This window comes from Ipomoea nil, unplaced genomic scaffold (assembly GCF_001879475.1).
Source record: "Ipomoea nil cultivar Tokyo-kokei standard unplaced genomic scaffold, Asagao_1.1 scaffold3415, whole genome shotgun sequence".
Classification (NCBI taxonomy): Eukaryota; Viridiplantae; Streptophyta; class Magnoliopsida; order Solanales; family Convolvulaceae; genus Ipomoea; species Ipomoea nil.
Genome location: NW_017619843.1, coordinates 469,442 through 492,722, shown reverse-complemented (window position 1 = coordinate 492,722; position 23,281 = coordinate 469,442). Strand labels below are relative to the sequence as shown.

The 23,281-nt window shown below is 35.5% G+C and overlaps 1 protein-coding gene across 14 annotated transcripts; it reads right to left on the bottom strand.

Moving 5' to 3' along the window:
• Positions 1-416: 416 nt before the first annotated feature.
• On the bottom strand, positions 417-12,936 carry LOC109171321. Of its 14 annotated transcripts, none has more exons than XR_002052567.1 (6): positions 12,294-12,936; positions 11,318-11,549; positions 8,700-8,848; positions 8,305-8,370; positions 6,365-6,432; positions 417-662 (listed from the first exon to the last, which is right to left on the bottom strand). XR_002052567.1 is itself a non-coding variant. In XM_019320395.1 (3 exons), exons 1-2 carry the CDS (start codon positions 12,907-12,909, stop codon positions 8,763-8,765), a joined length of 702 nt encoding a protein of 233 aa, XP_019175940.1. In that variant the 5' UTR covers positions 12,910-12,929; the 3' UTR covers positions 417-662; positions 8,700-8,762. The 14 variants fall into 14 exon arrangements, 7 of the variants coding, with proteins under 7 accessions (XP_019175940.1, XP_019175942.1, XP_019175944.1 ...); XR_002052569.1 differs by having other exon boundaries at positions 417-637; XR_002052568.1 differs by lacking the exon at positions 417-662 and adding an exon at positions 5,588-6,276.
• Between the last annotated feature and the right edge of the window lie 10,345 nt (positions 12,937-23,281).

Genomic DNA, 23,281 nt, shown 5'->3' with positions numbered 1-23,281 from the left:
ATTATTAATAGCAGATTAGTTTTTAAATATTTTCAGTAAATTATTAGTAACAAAATATTTTACCAATTTGCATATATTATTGTTTGGGCGGTCTGACCATTTTTTTTTTTTTTTTTTTTTTTTTTTTTGCATTTGAGTCAGTTTGAAATCATTATTAATTTTCAGTCAATTATAAATATTCATTTCTTATTTCAATTGACCTAAATTCCGTGTTGTTTCTATCCTCAAGTAATAATTATTTTTTGTAATATTCATTTTTAAACTATAATTTCACATATGAACATAGTATGAATAAACGAATACAACAAATGTATATTCAAAGTAATGTAAAACCATGCAATCTTACAATTTAAACAAAATACACAAATTTAAAATTATAAATATAAAACATAACAAAAATATTGAAATGACCAGGGACAAATGCCTGTAAAATGTCAATCAACAATCATATGAACAATGTTTAATGCCCAAAGGCATAAATGGCTAGACTCTCAACATGAAAACATTTTATTAATAATTTCAATCCAGCTTCTCAACATTCACAGCTCTTAACAGATCCACCATCCTTTGCATCACATTACTTGTTTCGCTCCAAAGTTCCAATGGGACTTTCAGTCACCTCTCCATCCAGAAAGTCCTAAAAGGAAGGAAAAGTCAAATACCTATATAAAGTTACAAAAAAAGAAAAAAAATTTGTTAGTAACAAATAAGTAATCACAAATGTAAACAATACTGCACATCATCAAAGCAATCATCATTTTCTTTGTATTAAAAAAATAGTAAAATGAGGCTCAATGAGATTCTAATATATATTACTTACCGTACACTAATCTATACTAATATGAATATTAATTAATTGTTCGCATATGCAGCTCAACTGGTCATAGAGGTGAAAGTTTGGAAGAATGACCAGGGGTTGAGTCTCACCAGCGGTAGTGTGGGAGCAACCTCTCAAAGTGAGTGGAGCAAATGTGTTACCATCTTTTGGAAGAATGAATATTAATTAATTAGTAAAAAATTAATAAAAGCTAGATTGGTAACAAAATTTTATAAAATTGGAAAAAGAATTTCATTGGAATTTTGCATTTTCCCGTTTTAAATACATATTAATATATTACAAAATTTTATATGAAAAATTATAACTCGGTTCTAATATATTAGTTAATTTCTATATAAACTTTTAGTTCATATATACTATTAATTTTGTAATACAAATGGGATTCTAATATATTACTTACCGTTCATAAAACTTGTTGTAATAGTCATTTGATGTACCGGTCCATCAAATATTAGTTAATTTGTCTCAAATCATATCATTTTTCCGTCATAAATAATTAATCTATAATTGTAATAACAAAATTGTCAATTAAATTTGCAGTTAAATATGAATAGGACAGAAATTAAAAAAAAAAAAAAAAACAACTAAGTACTCAATCTATTTAATGGTTATCATAATTACTACATATGCAATTTTTAAATATAATAAAAGAATACTATATATTTTTTATTTTTATTTATTTGACAAATCCGCCATTTTAACATTTTGACCATAGACAAAATGTCAAAAAAAGTCGTTTGGTTCTTCAGTAGTTTGGAGCAAACGGTTTGTTCCAAACCGCTGAAAACTGAAATGCTACATTTTTCAGCATTTCAATTTGGCATTTTGGAAAGAATAACCTTTTCCCAAAATATCCTTGAATTATATTTATTTAAAAAAAAAAACTTATTGAAGCAATTAAAAGTTCCCTAAATAATGAAGGAGTCTTTTAGGCTATTAATGCTTTCCCAATAGTGATGGGCAAGCAAATCGTTTCGTAAGTCATTAAGGGAGCAATGCTCCTCTTATATAGAGGAGCTCTTTGAGCTCATCTTCATTCAGTAATGATATTGAATCAAAGTTTTTTTTTTTGAGTATACCCAAGGGTTTCCACTGTTGGACACATTGATTAATCCCACATCAGTTACGTCTTTATATTTATATACATATATATATATACATATATATATATATATATATATATATATATATATATATATATATATATATATATTATTTTGCTTTGTATTATTATTATTATTATTCATTTTGTTATTATTGCTATTGTTATTATTATTAATTTTTGAAAGCTGTTGTTATTATTATTAGTATTATTATAAATTTTATTTTATTATTGCATAATAATAATAACAATAATAATAATAATAATAATATTATTATTATTATTATTATTATTATTATTATTATTATTATTATTATTATAAATGTCCTTATATGTCTTTTTGCATTTAATCGTTAATAGTAAAAAGTTAATTTTGTCAAATATCTTTTACAAACTGTTAATGCAATTCGCTAACACAATTCGCTATCTGTTGACCGCTAACTTCTGGTCGCGAATTACTAAACAAAGCTAAAGTGTATATAATCCTAACCTAAAAAAATCCAAACAAAGTTGCGGCTCAACACTAATTTTACAAGTAATTAAACTCTATTCGCAACCATTTTGACTTTTTACTGGTACGCCATATCCATTTTGACTTAAATTTCATCTACATATTTAATTATTATTTTGATATTTTTTACTTCTTCCATTTAAAATTGCCCCTTTGACCGGGTATGCATACTCAATTAAGGAAATATATTTAATATTATTGGGATATATGTTTTTTAAATTTGCCAACTACCATATAGTATGATGACATCACAGTTATCCCCGGTGGATGGTCAAATGTTTGAACCCCGGTGATGGGGACTTTAGATTCTTTGGCTGAAAATGTGTGAGAAAGTATAGAATAGATACTACTTTGTAAAAAATCATAAGTATTTGAAAAAAAAAATGTTTTTTAAATTTGCAAATATTAAATGTATAAACAATACAGTTTTCATTATTTTAAATTTTTATTTAAAAGATATTTTGAGTAATAAAATTCTAAATATTATTAAATTTATAAAGTGTTTGGTAAATGACAATTTTTCTAATTTTGGTGGCTTTGTCTAACTTTAATGGGCTAAAGTTAGTGTATAATAAATGACAAATTACATTAGCTTATTAGGGTCAAAATGTTAAAAGTAGTAGGCACTAGGCAGTATTTGGGGAAACCAAGTTTCAAACCTCGCGGTAGTGTTTAAAGTGGACAAATCCCTTATGCGAACTGACATTTGACCCTGTCAGCTGAACTAATGAGTCACCGTGATTTACATCATCCCAAATGTTCTGTCAAATTGGGATGTGAAGCCCTTGAGGTTAAGGATTCAACCTTTGGGGGAAGAAAATGTTATAAATAGTAAATGTTTTTGCTTAACGGATTACGTATATTTAGTTTAAAACTCTTTTTTTTTGTCTCCCATTTATACTCTATTAATTTATAGCAGTGTTGTAAAACTCGGCCGCCTAGCCGCCTAGGCGCTAGGCGGCCACTTGCCTTGGAGTTTTGGCCTATAGGCGGCCAAAACTCGGTCGGCCGCCTAGGCGGCCTGGGCGGTCAAACTCGGCCGAGTCGGTCAACTCGGCCGAGTCGACCGATTTCGTTCGATTTTGACCGTTTTGACCGATTTTGATCGATTTTGTCTGATTTTGACCAATGTCGTCTTTCATTAATTATTGATTTTAATATTATTATGACATTATGACTTATAAATTATCATTATTTCATTTATTTAGATGTATTATTTGAGTGAACGTTGAAAACAACCTCATTAAAATTGTCGAACTACAAGTCTGTCACTATTTTTTTTAATTTTTTTGGTGCCCGCCTAGCGCCGCCTAGAATCCGCCTAGGCGCCGCCTAGACCGCCTAGGCGCTAGGCGCTGCCCGGCCGCCCGACTAGCGCCTAGCGCCTACTGCAACCTTGATTTATAGTTAATAATAATCTATATTATCACTCATATGTATTTATATAATTAATCATTAGTTTATATATTATTATTTATATAATAGTAATTAAAAAATGTAAAATCTAAATCTTTTTTTAATGCTACGGACTCTATTACATTATATTGTAGTATATGTTCTAACATATTTTCTCAACCTAATGAAGCACAAAGAATCAACAACGCCTCCGCAACAACGATAATTTCTAAAATTAAATTATTATAAGTTTTATATCTAAAATATAAAATGCTTTTAAAATAATTAAATAAATAAAACGATATATTTATATCCTTATATGTTATTTTACATGAGGCCGAATAAAACTAAATACTTCATCTTTCGCCATTTTATACGTCTAATTTGGTTAATGACGTTTAATTAAATTTATTTTCAATTTCTATTTTTATAATATTAAGTTTAATTAGTATTAGAATGTACAATTATATATTTACAAACTACATTAAAGTCAATATTAAACACTAAGAAAACCATATTTAAAAATAAGAGTTAATATCATCTAGAGTCCTCCAAGTATTGTGGTTTTGCCACGTTTAATCCTAAACTTTCAAATTACCACCTATGGTCCTTCGACTTTCAAATTGTTACCATCCGTGGTCCAAGTTAATCACCCATTGTCCTTCAACTATCAAATTTTAACCACCCATGGTCCTTCCAAGAGGACCGCGGCTGGTTAAATTTGAAAGTTAAAGGACCATGCATGGGTTATTAACTTGGATTACGGATGGTAACAATTTGAAAGTCGAAGGACCATGAGTGGTAATTGAAAGTTTAAGACTAAACGTGGCAAAACCACTATACTCAGAGGACTCTAGATGGTATTAACTCTTAAAAATAATAAGCAAATAAGTAAAGACAAATAGTTAGTTTGACCAATAAATACTAAATATGAATATATGACAAGTAAAATAAAACAAGTGAAGTAATTAATTTACCATTTTTAAAATAATGAAGAGTTAATTGCATTTTTTGTCCTGGATTTATAGGTGTCAATCCACATTTAGTCCTTTTTTATTAGAAAATTCCAAAATTTAGTCCTAGTATTATTGTGGTATGACAATTTTTGTTCATCTATCAACAAAGCAGTTTAAATTTTGTTAAATACAGGGACATTTCAGTCTTCAATTATGATTTAAAAAAAAAATAAACATAAAAAATATAACAGGTCAACCGACTTTGTATAAAAAAAGATCAAAATGTCTTTAAAATAATACTTTAGTGTTGCTATAATGGAACTAGTGTGTGTGAAAAAATGAAACTAAAATTTAGAGTCATACAATGACACATATTGTCAAATAAACTTGAAGTATGACTAAAATAATACTTCAGCATTACTATAATTAAATTAGTGCGTGTGGAAAATGAAACAAAGAATAGAGCTCATACAATAACGTATATTGTCAAATGAAACTATAGTCGAATTAAAACGATACTTTGGTATTTTTATAATGAAACTAATGTATGTGAAAAATGAAACTAAAAACAAAGCAATTTTACCAAATGAAACTGAAGCGTAATTGAAAAAAGGGTCAAATAGGCCCCTGAACATTACTCAATAAGTAAATTAGGCCCTTAAACTTTCAAAGGTTACAGTTAAACCCATAAACATGTTGTTGACTCAAGAAGTTTAGTCAAAATTGTTTGCAAAAAAGAATCTAAATTCAGAAAGGATAAGCATAAAGGATATAAATTCAAAGTCTAAACAAAGTAGGAATAATTCTTCTATGGGTGTATAAAGATTAATTAGCTATATAAAGACCTCCCATCCGATCACCAGAACTTGTGAATTCCCTAGCTTATTCTGTGAGGCCTAAGAGTTTTTGAGAGTATTCTAAATTTCCCTAGAAAGTAGTACATGTGTTTAGGTTACAATATTTTGGTAGGAAAGATAATTCTATTGTGTAATTTCAGGAAAGAATTGAAGGACTGTCAAACACCAGGCCCCCTGCCCTAATTGGTACAAATTTCTCTTACTGGAAAGCTAGGATGAAAATATACATATTAGCACAAGGTGAAGGAGTCTGGGGAGCCGTTGAGAAAGAATGGAAAAATCCAGTTGATGATAAAGGTAATCAATAACCTAAAACAGACGAGAGTGAAGAAGAACGAAGGGAATATAATCAGAATTCAAAAGCCATGAATGCCATCTATGGAGCCGTGAGTGAAGAAACCTTCAAACTAATCGCCACCACTAGTATAGCAAAGATTGCATGAGATATATTATGTGATCATCACGAAGGAAATACATCTGTTAAGCAATCCAAGCTACAAATGATTCAAACTCAATTTGAGAACTTAAAGAGTAGGATGAAGATATCACTCAATTTAATACAAGAGTGTTAGGGATTACTGTGGATGCATTCAACCTAGGGGAACCCATCCCTGAACCTAGGTTAGTGAAGAAAGTACTACGATCATTACCCAAAAGATTCATGATGAAAGTAACAGTTATTCAAGAAACCAAAGATCTAAATACCTGCAAACTCAGTGATTTAATGAGAAATCTTCAAACATATGAACTTGAGATGCTGCAGCACAAGAAAGCTAATGGAAAAAGAATAGCCCAATCAGAACAGGAAGAAAATTCAGATGTTGATACTGAAAACATGGAACAATCTATTGCATTGCTAACCAAAAACTTCAATAAAGTTTGTTGGAAAAATAGCATTCAAATGGCATTTTAAGTAGCTATTTTGTGGTACAATTATCAGTGGGGTCCACTTCCAGTTTGGGTCGGGTCAAAGTGGATTCGGGTTCTTCGTAGTAAGATGAAGAGATTGATATATTGTACGCTCAAAACGGATAATGAGTGAATGAGATATTGATTCTCAAAGTAGACCCATTTGAGTTGGAAAAATGAAGGGAAAAGCTTAGGAGAAGCTTTAGTCCCACATTGGTTTGGGAAGACGATTTGCCCCACTATTTATACAAGAGCTCTTTTAAAGTTTATTGAATTGTATAGCATAAAGGTTCTCTCTCGTGCGTAGGGGGGGTGCACATTAAATCCCAAATTGAGATCGAAAAGGCTTGATCTAAGCCCTAAACTCGTGTACACCGGCACCCGCATTTGTCCAATTGGCCTTACGGGCTTAAGTTATGCAACTTTCCATAACATTTTTTCCAACTCGATAGCTACTAATGAGCCGCGAAGCGGTCTGGTGCGCAGTACACTTCGGCCTTCCGTACTAGTATGCATCTGGAACGATACGAACCGGTCTACCGGTATAGTACGCGTTCGAAACGGTACGAACCGGTCTACCGGTACAGTACGCGTTCAGAACGGTACGTTCAGTTCACCACGAACTCGATAGCAACTAATGAGCCGCGAAGCGGTCTGGTGCGCAGTACACTTCGGCCTTCCGTACTAGTATGCATCTGGAACGGTACGAACCGGTCTACCGGTATAGTATGCGTTCGGAACGGTACGAACCGGTCTACCGGTACAGTACGCGTTCAAAACGGTACGTTCAGTTCGCCGTGATACACTTCGTCCAGAACGGTACATGTCGGTACTGTTCACCTGACTGTTTGGAGGATTAATTCAGTTGTTACGGAATTAATTCAATATTAATTCCAGAATTAATCTCCATGATACATGGTCAGTTTTTTGAAGGATTTGAACATGGGTTTGAATGCCAAAGTAAATGCTATTTACACCACCTTCTCCTATATAAGAAGTAGTAGTTGCAGCAGAATTTTTCTGTATAAGATAGACATAACAAAATAATCTTTTGAGCTTCAAAACCCATGCTTCTACTCCTTTCTTAGCCTACTGTGTTCAGAACTTTGCTCTAGTTCGTCGGGTTCGTTCGTTTGGGGTGCTCAAACGTCAAATCGTAGCATGTTTTATCCTGTGAAGCCTAGGCCACAACGCTCCTAGCACTTTTGGGAGGTGGCAAATAATGTTTTAAGGAAAATAGGCACATCGCTTGACTCGTGCTAAAAACCCAACATCAAACACAAGTCACTCTTCTTTCTTCTCTGGTTTTTGGGATTATGCTTCTAAGCAAAAATCCTTGTGCAACTCTTCGTTTCTTTTGGTTGGAATTATAATCAAAGGATTATAAGTTCCATTTCGGTTGATAGGCATATATATATATTTTTGGGGATATATATATATATATATATATATATATATATATATATATATATATATATATATATATACATATCTGTGTGTGTGTGTGTGTGTGTGTATTTCGGATATATATATCGAATAATATTTTATATACTTTCGAGTGTATATATAAATATTATTTTACGATATTAAATCGACTTTGGTTCATTATCACCAATAAAGTTTTCAAAAGGTTTAACAAATTCAGAAGCAAAAATAGAAATTCTTCAAACAGTCCAAGAAATTACTCAAGTTATCAAAATCAATCTATCAACACCAAAAAGAAGGAAAACACAAACCTTGAAGGAATACAATGTTATAAGTGCAAAGGATTTGGACACATTCAGTCTGAATGTGCAACATATCTGAAAAGGAAAAATAAAACATATATGACAACTTTAAGTGATGACTCGAATAGTGAAGAAGATACCCACACAAACTTTGTAGCCTTCACTGCAAGTCATGAAAGTGAGAATAGAACTAAGGATGATCTACAAGAGTTACTAGACTCATACACCCAACTGCACTCAAAATGGGAACAACTTATCAAATTAAATCTAAATCTCATGCAAGAAAATCAATTTTTGAAAAATGAAAAGGGAAGAGAATGATTTCTTCTCAAGGAAACCCAAGAAAAATTGATGAAATCTCAAGAAAAAGAAGCCAAGATGATCGAAGAAATAAGGGAACTTACTCAAAGACCAAAGTACCAGACCCAGCTTCTAGAGAAAGTCTTGCAAACGAAAGTCCAGAAGTGTCACAACATCACTTTCAACACCACTTTCAACACCGAAGAAGAATAAGATGTTATTACTGTCACAGACTGGGACATATCAAAGCACACTGCCATAGAAGATAAAATGACCTTCAATACAAACAAAACAACAGAATCTGGGTAAAACAAGATCAATGGCAGAATAAGAAAATCTGGGTCAGAAAAGATCAAACACAAACTATTGCATACACCTCAAAAACCAGAAAAGACAAGTATTTGGTATTTCGACAGTGGATATTCAAGACACATGACTGGAAATTTTAACAATCTTGAAGACATCCAATACAAAACTGAAGGACATGCAACATTTGGAGATGGAAGTAAGGGACAAATTATTGCCAGTGGAACTCTAAATGTCCACGGTCTACCTAAATTGCCAAGAGTTTTTCTAGTACAAGGACTAAAAGTAAACCTTATCAATATAAGTCAACTGTGTGAAGATGAACTCAAAGTAGAATTTTCCAAAGAGAGTTGTAAAGTCTACAACCAAAGTGTAACACCCATTTTTTCTAAACTCCAAACCCAATATAAGCATTCTTAATTAGGATAAATCAAAGGTAGATTAAATAAGCTAAGATAACAATCTAATACAATAAACTAAAGGGCAATGTCACCGCCACAGTCACCCACTTGCGGGTGACTGCACAGGCTAATAAAACTACTAAGTTAAAGAGTCAAACTCAATAAAACGACAAAAAGGGGAAGCAATCCCCGGTGTCTACACACCAACAACGGTAAAGTAGTTTACTACAACCATCTACAAAATACATCTAAGGGAAGAGGGGTACTAGTCTAGCAACTACTACATTTAGGACTACGCACTAGTCTATCATTGCGCGGTCTCATGCACTGGGCCCACCTGAAAGGGGTTATAAAACATCTAAGAAAATAAACCCGTTAGCAAATTAATGCAAAGTATAAAGCCACTCAACACTTCACACACAATCTCAAGTATGAATATACACAGTTACGATACTAGCGAACAGTGCATCTCTTGCAACTGCCACATCCGTATCAGCGGAACCTCTAACTCGTGGGGAGGTAGGAACTTCACGAATCGTGAATGGACCTATCCGGGCTAGCAAACATGGGCCGCCCACATACTCATATCTCTGTGGAATCAGGTATCGTACCTTCAATGTGCACACCCCTTAACTGGAATTCCAAGGCCAGCGGGTAGTATCCAACCTAGCAACTCGAGAATATCAACCAAGTTACTTCTAAAATATCTGTCGGTCATCTGTGACCGTTTCTTCTTTTCTCAAACTTCCTTCTTTCTCTTTTCTTCCGAAAGGACATAGTCCTAACGGGGGCTCCATAACATAGATTTTCCTCACTTATATAGATAGCATATATATCTCATGCAACTTCTTTTCTCATGCAAATAATCTCAATATTATGCAAGCTTCTCAATGCACATATATCTCAAATAACTTCTCTTTCTCACATTGAAAATCTAATTGTCATGCAAGCCGGAAAATAGATATAAGTTTTTGAAAATAGCTTAGAGCTTCACTTTGAGCCTTTATTGTACTTAATCTTTAAAAGTGGCAAAATGTCATTTTCAAATGCAAAGTTTGTAAAACAGTGACTTATGCAAGAAATCTTAATAATCTCATCAATTCTACTAATCATGAGTTAAGCAATGTAATTAGCACATTTAATCAAATAATTCTTGTAAGCAAAAGCCAATATGATATTTCATAACATTGAACCCAAAAGCTAAACAAATACTCAAGGACCAAATTCATACTTTGTCTGCTAACATGCTTCTACTAAAAAATCATACAACTACAAACTCATACTAGCGTGTCGTAACGAGCCCGAGTGTCCGAGCCTCAAGGGCCCACGAGTCCCGGTCCGATACAACACATGGCTGAGCCTCAGAGGGCCGACCTTCTCCTCAAAACCAACAACACATAATAAACACATTATCATGCATTCTCAAACATCTCTAAACATAAAATCTCAAGAAATCTCCAACTCAAAGGGTTAAAATAATAGATTTGGGAATCAATGGTTTATACCTTTAACCGAGCTCCAACGCTAAGCATTCAATTTATAATAATAGCATTAAACTATATCTTATTATCATTAATCTACTATTTCTTTCCTTGTCATTAACTCATTCACTACTGCACTTAATAGTCAATATCTTGTCTATTACTGCCCAAACATCTTTGTCAATAAAGCACAAAGAGCCAATAACGTCTCAACTGAAGCTCGAACTCACAACCTCCCATATGGGAGTCCAACTCGGGTGCCATCTGAGCACAAGGTGCTTAGAAAATCATAATATATATATATATATATATATATATATATATATATATATATATATATATATATATATATATATATATATATTGGAACTAAAATGTTAGAAGGAAAATTCAAACCCTAACAATCCTTATACCACATCAATACTCTAACTATTACACCACTCAACTCATTTAATCTTTAATCAGTTTTAACAATACTTAAGCCTTAATCACCCACTCTCATAATATAAATACAAAACTCTGTCGGCAGCTTACCCAGGCTTCATTCCCGCCGTCCAAACTGCAACGCCGGAAGAGCTCCACTGTCGGAGAAGGGGTTAAGGTCACCGGAGGAAAACTGACTACCTGTCAGAGCTGCTCCACTCGCCCGGAAAACAAACCACCAAGCCGACCTACCGCCGTATCTACTTTGTTCTGCCAGAAAACAGTCACGCCAGACATGGAGGACGTCGGATCTGTTGTTTTCCCGTCTTCTGTTCGCCTGGCTCTGCCACATTCGCCCAAAGGAGAACAAGAGATGACGTGTAACACCCAACTTTTCTTAAACTTAATTAGCAAACTAAACCTTTAAAGATAAGCTAAAGCAGCTGATTAAAACAACTAAATAAACATAAAGAGGTGTTATCGTCACAATCACCGCGCACTGTGACTGCACAGGTTACAAAAAGGATCTAAAAAGAGTCAAGCTCAAAAGTACTACATCCAAACTTGGGGAAACACCCGGTGTTCAACACCAACAAAAGAAGGTAGACAACTACAAATCCCAAAATAACATAAGAGTTTAGACTATAAAGCTATCTAAGCTAAACTACACTACTACAAAAAACACTTTTAACGTCGGTTATTTTACCCTTTTAACGTCGGTTTTTTGTCGACGTTGTTCTGGCAGACGTTGTATGTAAATGATACGACGTCGGTTTAAAAACCGACGTCGTATGTATTTTTATTTTTTTTAAATATAGAAACGACGTCGGTTTTTAAATAATAACCGACGTCGTATGTTTTTTTAATTAAAAAAAATATAGAAACAACGTCGGTTTTTTATTAATAACCTACATTGTTTCTTATTTTATAATTTAAAAAAAAATTACGATGATGGCCGACAAAAGCTAATGCCTGTCAATTGTTATCAATTTTCACTATTAATCATCCACACAAACAAAAAGGAATTAGCTATAGAAATTTGTGAAAGCAAATTGCAACTAAAACCAAATTAGTGAAAGATTATTACGATGATGAATGTTTGGGGCGCCGCTTGACGGAAACACTTGTAGAAACTGAAACAGAAACTCAAAATACTTGGCGACTTCAACGGCGACTGCTGGTGGCGACGGAGCAGTGGCTATGGCAACGGCGGTGGAACCTGGGACCTCAAACCATACTTTGCGACGCTGAAAGGACAACCATACTTGGCGACGCTGCGGACCTGCTGACCTCGGAGGATGATACGTACCAGATCTGCTCCATTCTCCTCCAGATCTACTCCGTTCTCCTCCAGATATGCTTCGTTCTCCTTCAGATCTGGTCCGTTCTCCTCCAGATCTACTTCGTTCTCCTTCAGATCTGCTCCGTTCTCCTCCAGGTCTGCTCGAGGTCGACGGTCCCGAAAGTGTCTTGGAATTTGAGATAAGGGTGGACGCACCATGCTTCTGCAGGTTCCTGGACGACGGCCTCCAAGACGCACCATGCTTCTTCCCGGACGACGGCCTCCATAGACGCACCATGCTTCTTCCCGGACGACGGCCTCCATAGAGCACCATGCTTCTACTTCTCCACCAAACTTGCAGGTCAAGCGGCAGAGTATTAATGTTGAGAGAAATTGAAGTGGTGATGCAACTGAAGGGCATTGGAGAGTTAATATAGAACAGCAGAAACGCATTGTATTATATTTCTTTTCAATACCCTATAAAATAATTTTTTTTAATTAAAAAACATACGACGTCGGTTATTTCGGTTATTTGAAATAACCGACGTCGTATGTATTTTAAAAAATATTTATTTAATAATACGACGTCGGATTTATATCAAACTGACGTCGTATATGACATATTAAAATATTAAAAAAGTAAAAATGACATACGACGTCGGTTATTTAAATAACCGACGTCGTATGTCATTTAATATTTTTTTTATTTTTAATTAATGATTTACGACGTCGGTTGCTCATAGAAAGCCGGCGATAAAAGTTTTAACGTCGGTTTAAACAAAAACCGACGTCATATGTCTGACGTTAAATGTTATTTCTGTAGTAGTGCTAGTTTAACTCGTGCTCTCTTTCTTACGAACTGGGCCCACCTGAAAGGGGTTAACACACGACAAGTAGAAAACAAACCCGCTAGCACGAAGCTAAGTATAACGCCACTCAACCCTGTAAAGTAATACAATATATACTTTTGGAAAACATTTGTTTCACATTCTTAGATCAAGCAAACTTAATCACTTAAATCATACTTTGGCATTAACTTCTAGATGTTTGCAACCTAATAACGAATAGGCATGCTTATACAACGAACATCACTTCACAGTCTCAAAACTTGTAAACAAATCTAAAGCTTTCTCAAGTACTCAACGATCTCATGCTTTCTAATATAATCAAATAAGCAATCTCATGTTATCAAATAACACGCAGGCAATCTCATGCTATCAAATAACTCATAAGCAATCTCATGCTACTAGTCATGCAATCTCGTGCAAGACATATAACTCATAAGCAATCTCATGTTACTAATCATGCAATCTCATGCAAGACATATAACTCATAAGCAACCTCATGCTACTAATCATGCAATCTCGTGCAAGACATTTAACTCATAAGCAATCTCATGCTACTAATCATGCAATCTCGTGCAAGACATATAACTTATAAGCAATCTCATGCTACTAATCATGCAATCTCGTGCAAGACATTTAACTCATAAGATGATGATATAGTATAAGTATAGAAATACATATACACTCTTTTGTAAAAAGGATACTTTTCTGTGGAGGTTTCTTAAAGCCAAAAATGACTCGCTTTCTTAGAGTCGTGATGACTCGCTTTCTTAGAGTCGCAATGACTCGCTTTCTTAGAGTCGCAATGACTCGCTATCTTAGAGTCGCAATGACTCGCTTTCTTAGAGTCGTGATGACTCGCTTTCTCTTTACTCGTGGGCGAGGCAGGACTTCACCATAATGTGAATGAACCTATTAGGTTCGGCGTCTAGCCAGCCAATCTCTCATCCCGCCCAAAGAACCAATCTCGTGGTTCCAAAACTCAAACTCTGTGGAATCAGGTATCGAACTATTAGTGTGCACACCCCCTAACCAGGATTCCAAGCCTGGCAGGCAGTTTCCAACCTCGTAACGTGAGAATACGCCGCGTTACATGATATTGGATCGCAATGTTCATTTCTTTCTCTTTTACTCCGAAAGGACATAGTCCCAACGGGTCCTCCAAAACAAGATTTTCCTCACAATAGATACATATAGATATTACTCATGCATCTGGAATCATGAAACATTTATCTTATGCAAATATGCACATAACTTCTCAACACATTCTCAATATGACAAGATAATGACTTTCCAAAATGGATATGAGTTATTGGAAAATAATACTTAGGCTCACGTTGGCCACTTATGCACCTTTGAAAACATGATATGCTCAAAATGCAACTCACTGTAAAACATGTTTCCATTTATATTCATTGTGAAATCTCAATAATTCAATAAATCATGCTTGTTAATCATAACTTGACAAATCTTCTCAACGATCACTTAGCAAGTATTTAACATGCACTTAGAGCTCAAAATAAACAAAGGGACTCATTTAGTGCAATTTAACTTCCCAGATAGATATGCTTTGTATACTTCATCATTTAACAACTTGGCAAGATTCTTAGTCAATAATAATAGACACTTTGGGCATGCTTTTCTTAGCTAAACTTGACAATTAATGTTTATACTTCTCTAATTAAGAATCAAATTAAATAATAACATGCTCATCATATGGATAAATCAAAGTTTGATACTTCAACATTTTCATTCACTGCAACAACTCAAACCACAATTTGCAACATTTATCTCCACAAAATTTATCATAACAGGCTCAAATCTTCACCAAAAACAATGAAATCAAGGTCTAAACGTGCGTCAAGACGGCCCCGAGGTTCCGAGCCACAAGGATCCACGAATCCTGGTCCAAAACGACACGTAGCTGAGCCACAAAGGCCCGGCCACTACACAGGTTCTACTCAGCGAAGCTTTGGGCGGGGCTTAATGAGGCCTGCTCCTTGGTCCGCCAAAGACACGGCTCAGGGAAACGACCCTCTCCTAGGGCCGTCCCCTAGAGCCGGTCCATCACGGTGCTAGACAACGGCCTCCTCAGAGGGCCGTTGGCTAGGCCCATGGGGCTTACTGGTGCACACTGCCTGTGCACCAGTGGACTTCTTTTCATCTGCAATAAAATCCTCAGGCAATTTCCACACATCCAAACCATGAACAATACATCATAACTCAACAATAGATCACTTGATAGCTCAAACTCTTCAATAAACTAGCATTTCTACTCATTTATATTCAAAAACATAGACTTCACAGAGTTTAGAAATAGCTTTGGGAGTCCATGGGTTAGACCTTTGAAGCTTTCTTCTCTTGGCTGGGATTCCACCTTCTTCCCAAGCTAGATACACCCTCCTTCACCTCCTAAACATCTCAAACAAATCACACAACCACTTAGTACCAAGTTCCCAGAGATAGAGTAGAATAAAACTTAAGAAATAGAAGGCTAGAGCTTGGAGAAACATACCGTGACTTGTGTTTTGCAGAGCAAAATGGTTGGGGAAGCAAAGAGTGGAATCAAGAGGCAAAGCTCTGAGAATGGCTCAATATATAGTAGCACAAAACCCTAGGAAAATCTCTCATGATTGGAGGAGGGCAAAAGTGTAAAGGGTTGGCTAGAAAATTGCATCAAACGAGCTCTTGGAGTGGTGTGGTTCACCATGCTTCATGGTCCATGGTGCAAAATCAGGATTTTAAAAGTAGTTGGGGTTTGAAATTGAATTTCTCAAAATGATTTCTGGATAGACACTTGATTTAGGCTTCTCAGAGTTCTCCCGGTTTCACTCACATTGAATTTTCAGTTCAAAACATGGCACGCAATGTACCCGAGAATTTAGGACTTTTGTTTCAAATCATGTTCCGGTGTTGAATTCATTTAAAAGTGGCTCAAAATAATTTATTCAACACCGATTTCATCGCAAAAATTTTTATGGAGTGATAATTGGCTATTTTGAATTTTCTTAAAATCAGATTTATAAAATTTAATTTTGGGTTGTCACACGACGAGGGAGAGAGGAAAGTCCGGAGCTCGTCATCGGGAAACGGAGGCCGTCGCAGCAGCCGCTGACTGCCGTCACCTACATCGATGAACTGCTTCGAAGCTACTTTGTTGGTCGAGCTACTCCGCCGTTGGTGTTGACTGTCGAATGGAGAAAGGTGATGGTAAGGGCAAGAGGTGAAGAGGGTGGTGGTGGTTCATAGTGGCGGTGGTCGAGAGGGAGATCCAAGAGAGACATGAGTGTGAGAAAGACAACCCACAATATTTTATATACATATACTATATTTAGATATTTAGATATTTATATAATATATCGATATATTGATAGTAGGGTTTCTAAAAGAAAATGGGTTGGGTTACACATGAATGTTGGGTCAAAATGTTGGGCTAGACATTTTAGATTCAAGAAATATTTGTTGGGCTTAAGGGTCTCAAATAATTTGGGTTTAGATGATTGAGTCAAGACTAGCTAGAAAATAAATATATTTGGGCTTTAATAGTTGTAAAAGGACTTCTCAGGTTCGTCTTAGGTAGACTTTGGGTCAAAATTTTGGAATAAACCGTCGTAGAAATAAACTAATTTTATTTTGAAACTTTATAAAATAGGAATTTGGAAAAATATTTTGGGTTGTCACACAAAGACATGAATGTGTTATGATGGGAAAAAGATCATCCGATAAAAGCTACAAATGGGATGTCGATCTAACCTGTCATTAATCTACCATCAATCAAACACCATTGTGGCACCAACTAAGGGGGAGAAAGACAGGGATCAAGGTTTTTGCCAAAAAATTGACAAAGGGGGAGAGTGTTGACTCAAGAAGTTTAGTCAAAATTGTTAGCAAAAAGGAATCCCAATTCAGAAAGGATAAGCATAAAGGATACAAATTCAAAGTCTAAACAAAGTAGGAATAATTATTCTACTGGGTGTATAAGGATTAGTTCCCTAGTTTATTCTGAGAGGTCTAAGAGTCTTTGAGAGTATTCTAAATTCCCTTAGAAAGTAGTACATGTGTTTAGGTTACAATAGTTTGGTAGGAAAGATAATTCTATTGTGTAATTTCAGGTTCCAAACTGTGTACTTTGAATATTGAACTTTTAGTGGATTTAGGCAAATTCTCAAATTGAGAAGTGTCTCGCATACTAGGTGTTGGTCCCAAAAGAGGTAAGGTGAAAGTCTAGAGGGGGGGGGGGGGTGAATAGACTTTCAAACTTTTTTGCACAGCACAACAATTGCTAAGCCAGAGATAAACCAAAACTCTTAACTAGATTGTTACAGTATGGTGCACATCGGAAATAAATAAACATAAAGTGTGTATGAGATTGTGTGAGCAGTATATCTCGTGTAGAGCTAATATGTAAAGAGCAGTAAGTAAAGAAAGCAGTAAAGAACACAAGACAATTATAGTGGTTCGTGAGGTGGTGTAATCCTCCTACTCCACTTGCTCTTATCTCCAAGAGCAATTCACTATATCTACCACTCCTTGGTTCCACGATACAATGAATTTCCGTGATCTAGTGCTTTGATCACAAAGCCCGCACTAATCACGCCCAGTGACACCACACTGCTGCTTCGGGTTTCACGTCGCCGCGTTACTATCCCAGGATTTCACGACTCCGCGTTACTTTCCCCCCGTCTTCCACACTCCGGTAGAAACGTATTCGTGATCTAGTGCTTTGATCACAAAGCCCGCACTAATCACGCCCAGTGCCTCTGACACTGCTGCTTCGGATCTCACAGCTCCGTGTGACAATCCAGGATTTCACAGCTCCGTGCTACTTTCTTCCCTTCTCTTGTTTTGCTCCAAAACAAGTGTTGTCTTGCTTCCAACTTCTGAGACTCTGTAGATGATCTTCAATGATGCGCAGGTCTCTTTGATGAAGATAAACACTCTGGAATGATTTCTCTTGATAGCTCTGAGTGTTTTCTCTCTTTGAATTTATCAAGTAAAGCACTTGATATTTTTGCTCTGCTTTGCTCTATTTAAGAACTATCAGAATATTTTCTTTGAAGCTCTCTGAGTTCTTTTTCTTTTCTCACTTCTCACTTGAAGATTTTTGGTATGCTCTGTACCAAATGAGATTTTTGCTCTATGTTCTTTCAAGCTTAATTGCTCTATTCGATCTCCTTGAAGAGTTTCGAATTTTCTGCTCTCTTGTTCGTGAGTTCCCCATCCTCAAGTCTTCATATCTTCATCATTTTATAGCTGGTAATGAGAATCTGTCCGTTGGAAAGAGACGCTCTCATTTTTGAAATCTTGTATCTTTTTGTCAGAGATCTTATCTTATCTTCTGCGAAGATGTCAGAAAGGATAAGCTAGCCGTTGATGGATCTTCATCTCCATGTAAATGAGCTCCCAAACTTCATCTGATATTCCTCTTGTTCAACGTTGAGTGAGAATATCTGGGTCTCAGTTTTGGTGTAGAATGGCTTCTCTGATCAGCTCTGGAGTGGTCCTTGTGTCTTTGGGATTTAAAAATATTCATTAATTTAATCCCATACTAGTTAAAACTAGTATTTTTCCTAGTGAGAATATTTTTACTGTAAGTTCATCTTCATCTTCTTCATTCTCACGTCTGGGTGTTCTCAGACATCAAATTGGTTGTGAACTTCCATCCAATTTGAATTTCTCCTTTGTAATTGACACCCAATTTCAATTGGCTCCCAATTTGAATTTCTCCATTGTAATTGGCTCCCAATTGACTTTGACTTGCAATTGGCTCCCAGTCTACTCCCAATTTGAATTGATTTCAATTTCTCTGAAACTAGCTCCCAATTTCAATTGCTTCGAACTAGCTCCCAATTTCAATTGCTATGAAATCGGCTCCCAATTCCTTTGAATTGGCTCCCAAGTGCAATTGCATCTCAATTGCCACCCAAGTGAAATCGCTTCCCAATTTCCACTTGTAATTGGCGCCCAAAGCTTAAACTAGCGCCCAACTCCATCAGATTAATTTAATTTGGCTTCTCAAATTTTACCTTGTAAAATTGTTGATGGTGAGTTTCGAACTTGAGCCATTTCGCATAATATATCTTCCAATATTTATTTTCTTCACGAAAATTCTTCTGGGATATCTTCTTTGAGTAGCATTGACGTGATTTCATATCATTCATCTTCTTCTTCAATTTGTCATTTTCTCCAGACAAATTCTTGATTTTCGGCTTGATATCTTCTTCTACTATTTTCATCCATCTTCCTCTGTTTTTCTCTTTTCATATTTAAATAATTTCCCGATCATGGTCTAAGACTCTACTAGACCTATAAACAAAATTGGGGGATCTACAAATACAAATTTGGCATATCAAAACCATTACACTTTATTCCTAACAATTTCCCCCCTTTTGATAATGCCAAAACCTATACTCATTCATTGGCTTTAAGTCTTTGAAAAATAATCTTTTTGCTCAATTTTATTTGACAAAGCCAAGATGAGTTTAACAAATGGTTTTCTAGACACAATCAAAAGAAACTTGTGAATTAAATTTTTAGACAAGCTCCTAAACGCATCTTGAATTATTTTTATTTTGATCATCATCAATTTTTAATTTTGTCGTGCGTTTGACATATTTCTTGTCTTTTAATTCACGAAAGTCTAATTACATCAAACAAATAAAATTAAAGATTCAAAATAGACCATGGGAAATTATTATTGATATATTTCGAATTTATAGAGAAAAACGCAACAGAGGTTCGAAAATAGAAAATATCAGCTTAAGAGAGTTTTCAGATTACCTTCTAGGTTTCTTCACACCAGAGTCTTTCTTCAAAATTTCCTTGACATGTTCTCTGAGCTTGAAGAAATCATCTTTGAACTTTGCATTCTGAAATTTCTTTGTAAGCTGTCCGGCCATGTAGTGTCCAAAAGCTTCTTTGATATTGTTGCCCGGAAGAACTCCGTTTTCCCACCATAAGACACATTCTTCGAAGCTTCTTTCTTCTCCAAGATTCATGCCCATATTTCCAGTGAAATCTCTTAGTTCATACCATATCTCGGTTCTTTTCCTTTTGCCTTCTTCTTCTTTATTCTTCTCCGAGATCCATTGGGCTTGATCGGCTGCAGGCCATTTCTTGATCATGCTTGGTAGATTTTCCTTAGTACATATTGTTGTCTGAGTGGCGGTACCCTTAGAGCATTCAAACCAGCCACGCTGTTCAGCAACCTTCGATGTACTCGTACCAAGACTAGGATTTGCGAACTAAGCAAAACCAATCTGAGATGGTCCTTGTGAGGATTGTCCGCGGCTTCGGCCTCTACCTTGAGTAGACATTACTGGCTGTTGTTGGCTTCCAAGAATAAATTCTTGTTGTTGCAAAGCTAAGTGACTGAGAATTTCTTCCCCCCTTTTGGCGTTATCAACCAAAAATGCAAGGGTCTTAAAATCTCGGTCTTGGTTTGCCTTCACAGTTTCAACACTATTGTGCGTTTCAATTGGAAACGGTTTGTACGTTGTCCAGCTTGTTTGTTGTAACTGCGAGTTCAGCTTCAAGTTTGTTGATTCGGCTTTCTTAGTCTTGAATTGCTTTGATCTGTCTCAAGTGACGTTCGTTGTTAATCTTTTCAGCTGCTTCTCGTTCCTTCTTCATGAGCTGAATCACTTCAAGTAAGCCTTTTGTCAATTCTCCTTTCAAAATTCTTTCTGCTTTGTCAATTTGGATTTTCAAAATATTTTGATGCTCCATCAATTCCTTCAGATTGACTCGTGTATCCGTGTGTTGTTGATCCATCTTTTGATTTTGTTCAACCAACTTTTCTCCAATTGTTTGACAAACAACATCACTGGATTCGGCCACTTTGGCAAATAAGGATGAAAATATGCCATCATCTTGATCATTCATCTGCACAAAGTTTTGAGGGGATCCGAATGGACTTCTATTCGGATCTGTGAGAACAACTGTATCAATAAGTTGCATCCCTTCTTCTTCAGGTGATTCGGCTTCTTGATTTAGATCACCAACTTGTTCTTCTAGGACTTCTGTTCTCGCGTAGTTGTCTGCAAATAATTCTTCATTTTCTAGAACAGGGTCCATGGTAGGCATGGTAGACTCGGTATGGTGTACCGGCAATACACTGGATAAATCCTCTGTGATTTGCAGTCTACTCTCAGTAGCAACTTCTACTGCAACTTCCACTGGTATATCTCTTCTTCTTTCTTCTGACACTTGTTCTCTTATTTCTTCTCGTACTGACACTTCTCCTCTTAATCTTTTCTTCTTTTATCCCTTTTTGTAGCTATAAACAAATTTTTTTTTAATTCCTTTTTATTTTTTCTTCTCCCTTTTTTTATTCTATTCATATAATTTTGTGTATCTTTTTTGCTACGAAACTTGTTCTTTTTATATACGTAGGGATTTTTCATTTTGTAGGAGAGAGAGACAGAGAGAAAATAGAGATAAACAAAACCAGTAGCAAAAACATCCCTTTTTCATTATTTATCTCCTTCTTAGGGAGAGAGAAAGAGATAACATTTTTTGATCAGGTCACAACACATATTCAGGCTTCATCAGCAGAGAGACCAGCGCCGTGATTAGTCTCAAGATCAGCATGCGGTGGAGACGGAGAGCTTGATTTCAGAGTATAGACTAATCCGGGTTCCATTGAGAGTTGACCAGATCGCTTGAAGCTGCGGGTTAGAGGACGAGAGGACAATGGTGATGGCGTCGAGCGTCATAGCAGCACTGCTGAGACTTTTGGAGCTTTTTGAACTTGATCCTTGGTCGGTGGTTGTCCTTCCTCTTCTTCAGAGAATAGGATGAGAGGATCGCTAGGTGTGTCTCCAACTTCATGTCCTCCATTTGCAGCACGTCGAGCTCTCAGCATCGCTTGTCTTGCTTGCTCGGCCACTCTCCTAGAAGATCTTCTCTTTTCTTGATTCTTTGGAGTCATCGAAGCCTGCAAAAAAAAATAGATACAAACAAAAGAAATCTCCACACAGATTTGTTTGCTTCAGGTCCTAATTTATAGGCCTAGGAAGGTGTTAGAACCGTGTGTCCTAATGATGAAGAGGGTGAAAGGTTTTCTCTGGATATATCCGACGTTTGGTTTCAAAAGGTGTGATGAATGCTTTCATGACTCTTCATTGGTCGAGAAAACGGTGGATGTGATGGGTAGCGGTTTCTAGGAGATTTAATGAGGGATTAGGGTGACGATTTGAGAGAGAATGAATCGGTTGGGAAGGGTGCTGATATAGGAGAGGATTATGGGGGGAGGTTTAGGTTGGGTGGAGGTTTAGAAAGGGTAGGAGTTTATGGGTGGAGGTTTGATGCCCAAATAAACTCTAATTTTCCTCCTTTATCTCCTGATTTCCTTCTCAAAATCGTGTACCACAAACATAATAACACTCAAACATCTCGTTAGTAGCAAAAATTACTCCACAAATAATTAATCACACATACCAATTACTCATACTCGGTAATTTCCAATCAAAAATTAAACACATTTGGAAATTAACAAAATTATCACACCTATTCCTAAATTATAATTAGAAACAACTTTATATAAAAAGCACATTAATCAGATTCCAAAAAATTTTAGAAACTAACAAAAAATACTAACTTCTAGATTTCTAAAACATTTTATTGCAAATTATATCACATATACTGCATATATACGAAACACATGTACAATTAACACTTTAAATCACATTTTGCACATAACACATATATATTATTAAACAAACATGGTAAATCATTTTTAGAGCAAATTGTTCATGCAAACAAGTTAGTTAATTTACAGAAACATGAACACATACTCAAAAACTGATTTAGCACATTAAAACATGCAATTTTAAACTACTTATCAAATAAATCACGAATTGCACATTTTATCAAATTAATTTGCATGGCATATGATCTCACGTTAAATAACACATGCAAATACACAATTAAATTCCTAACACATAT

What these genes read in the sequence shown, in the direction of transcription:
- LOC109171321 (XM_019320395.1), bottom strand. Translation starts at nt 12,909, where the DNA reads ATGCCCTTCAGTTGCATCACCACTTCAATTTCTCTCAACATTAATACT. An exon ending in CGCCCCAAACATTCATCATC is followed by an intron (nt 8,849 to 12,293) that starts GTAATAATCTTT and finishes CTTCTATGGCAG; the next exon opens with TGTGCTTTGATATGTCCCAG.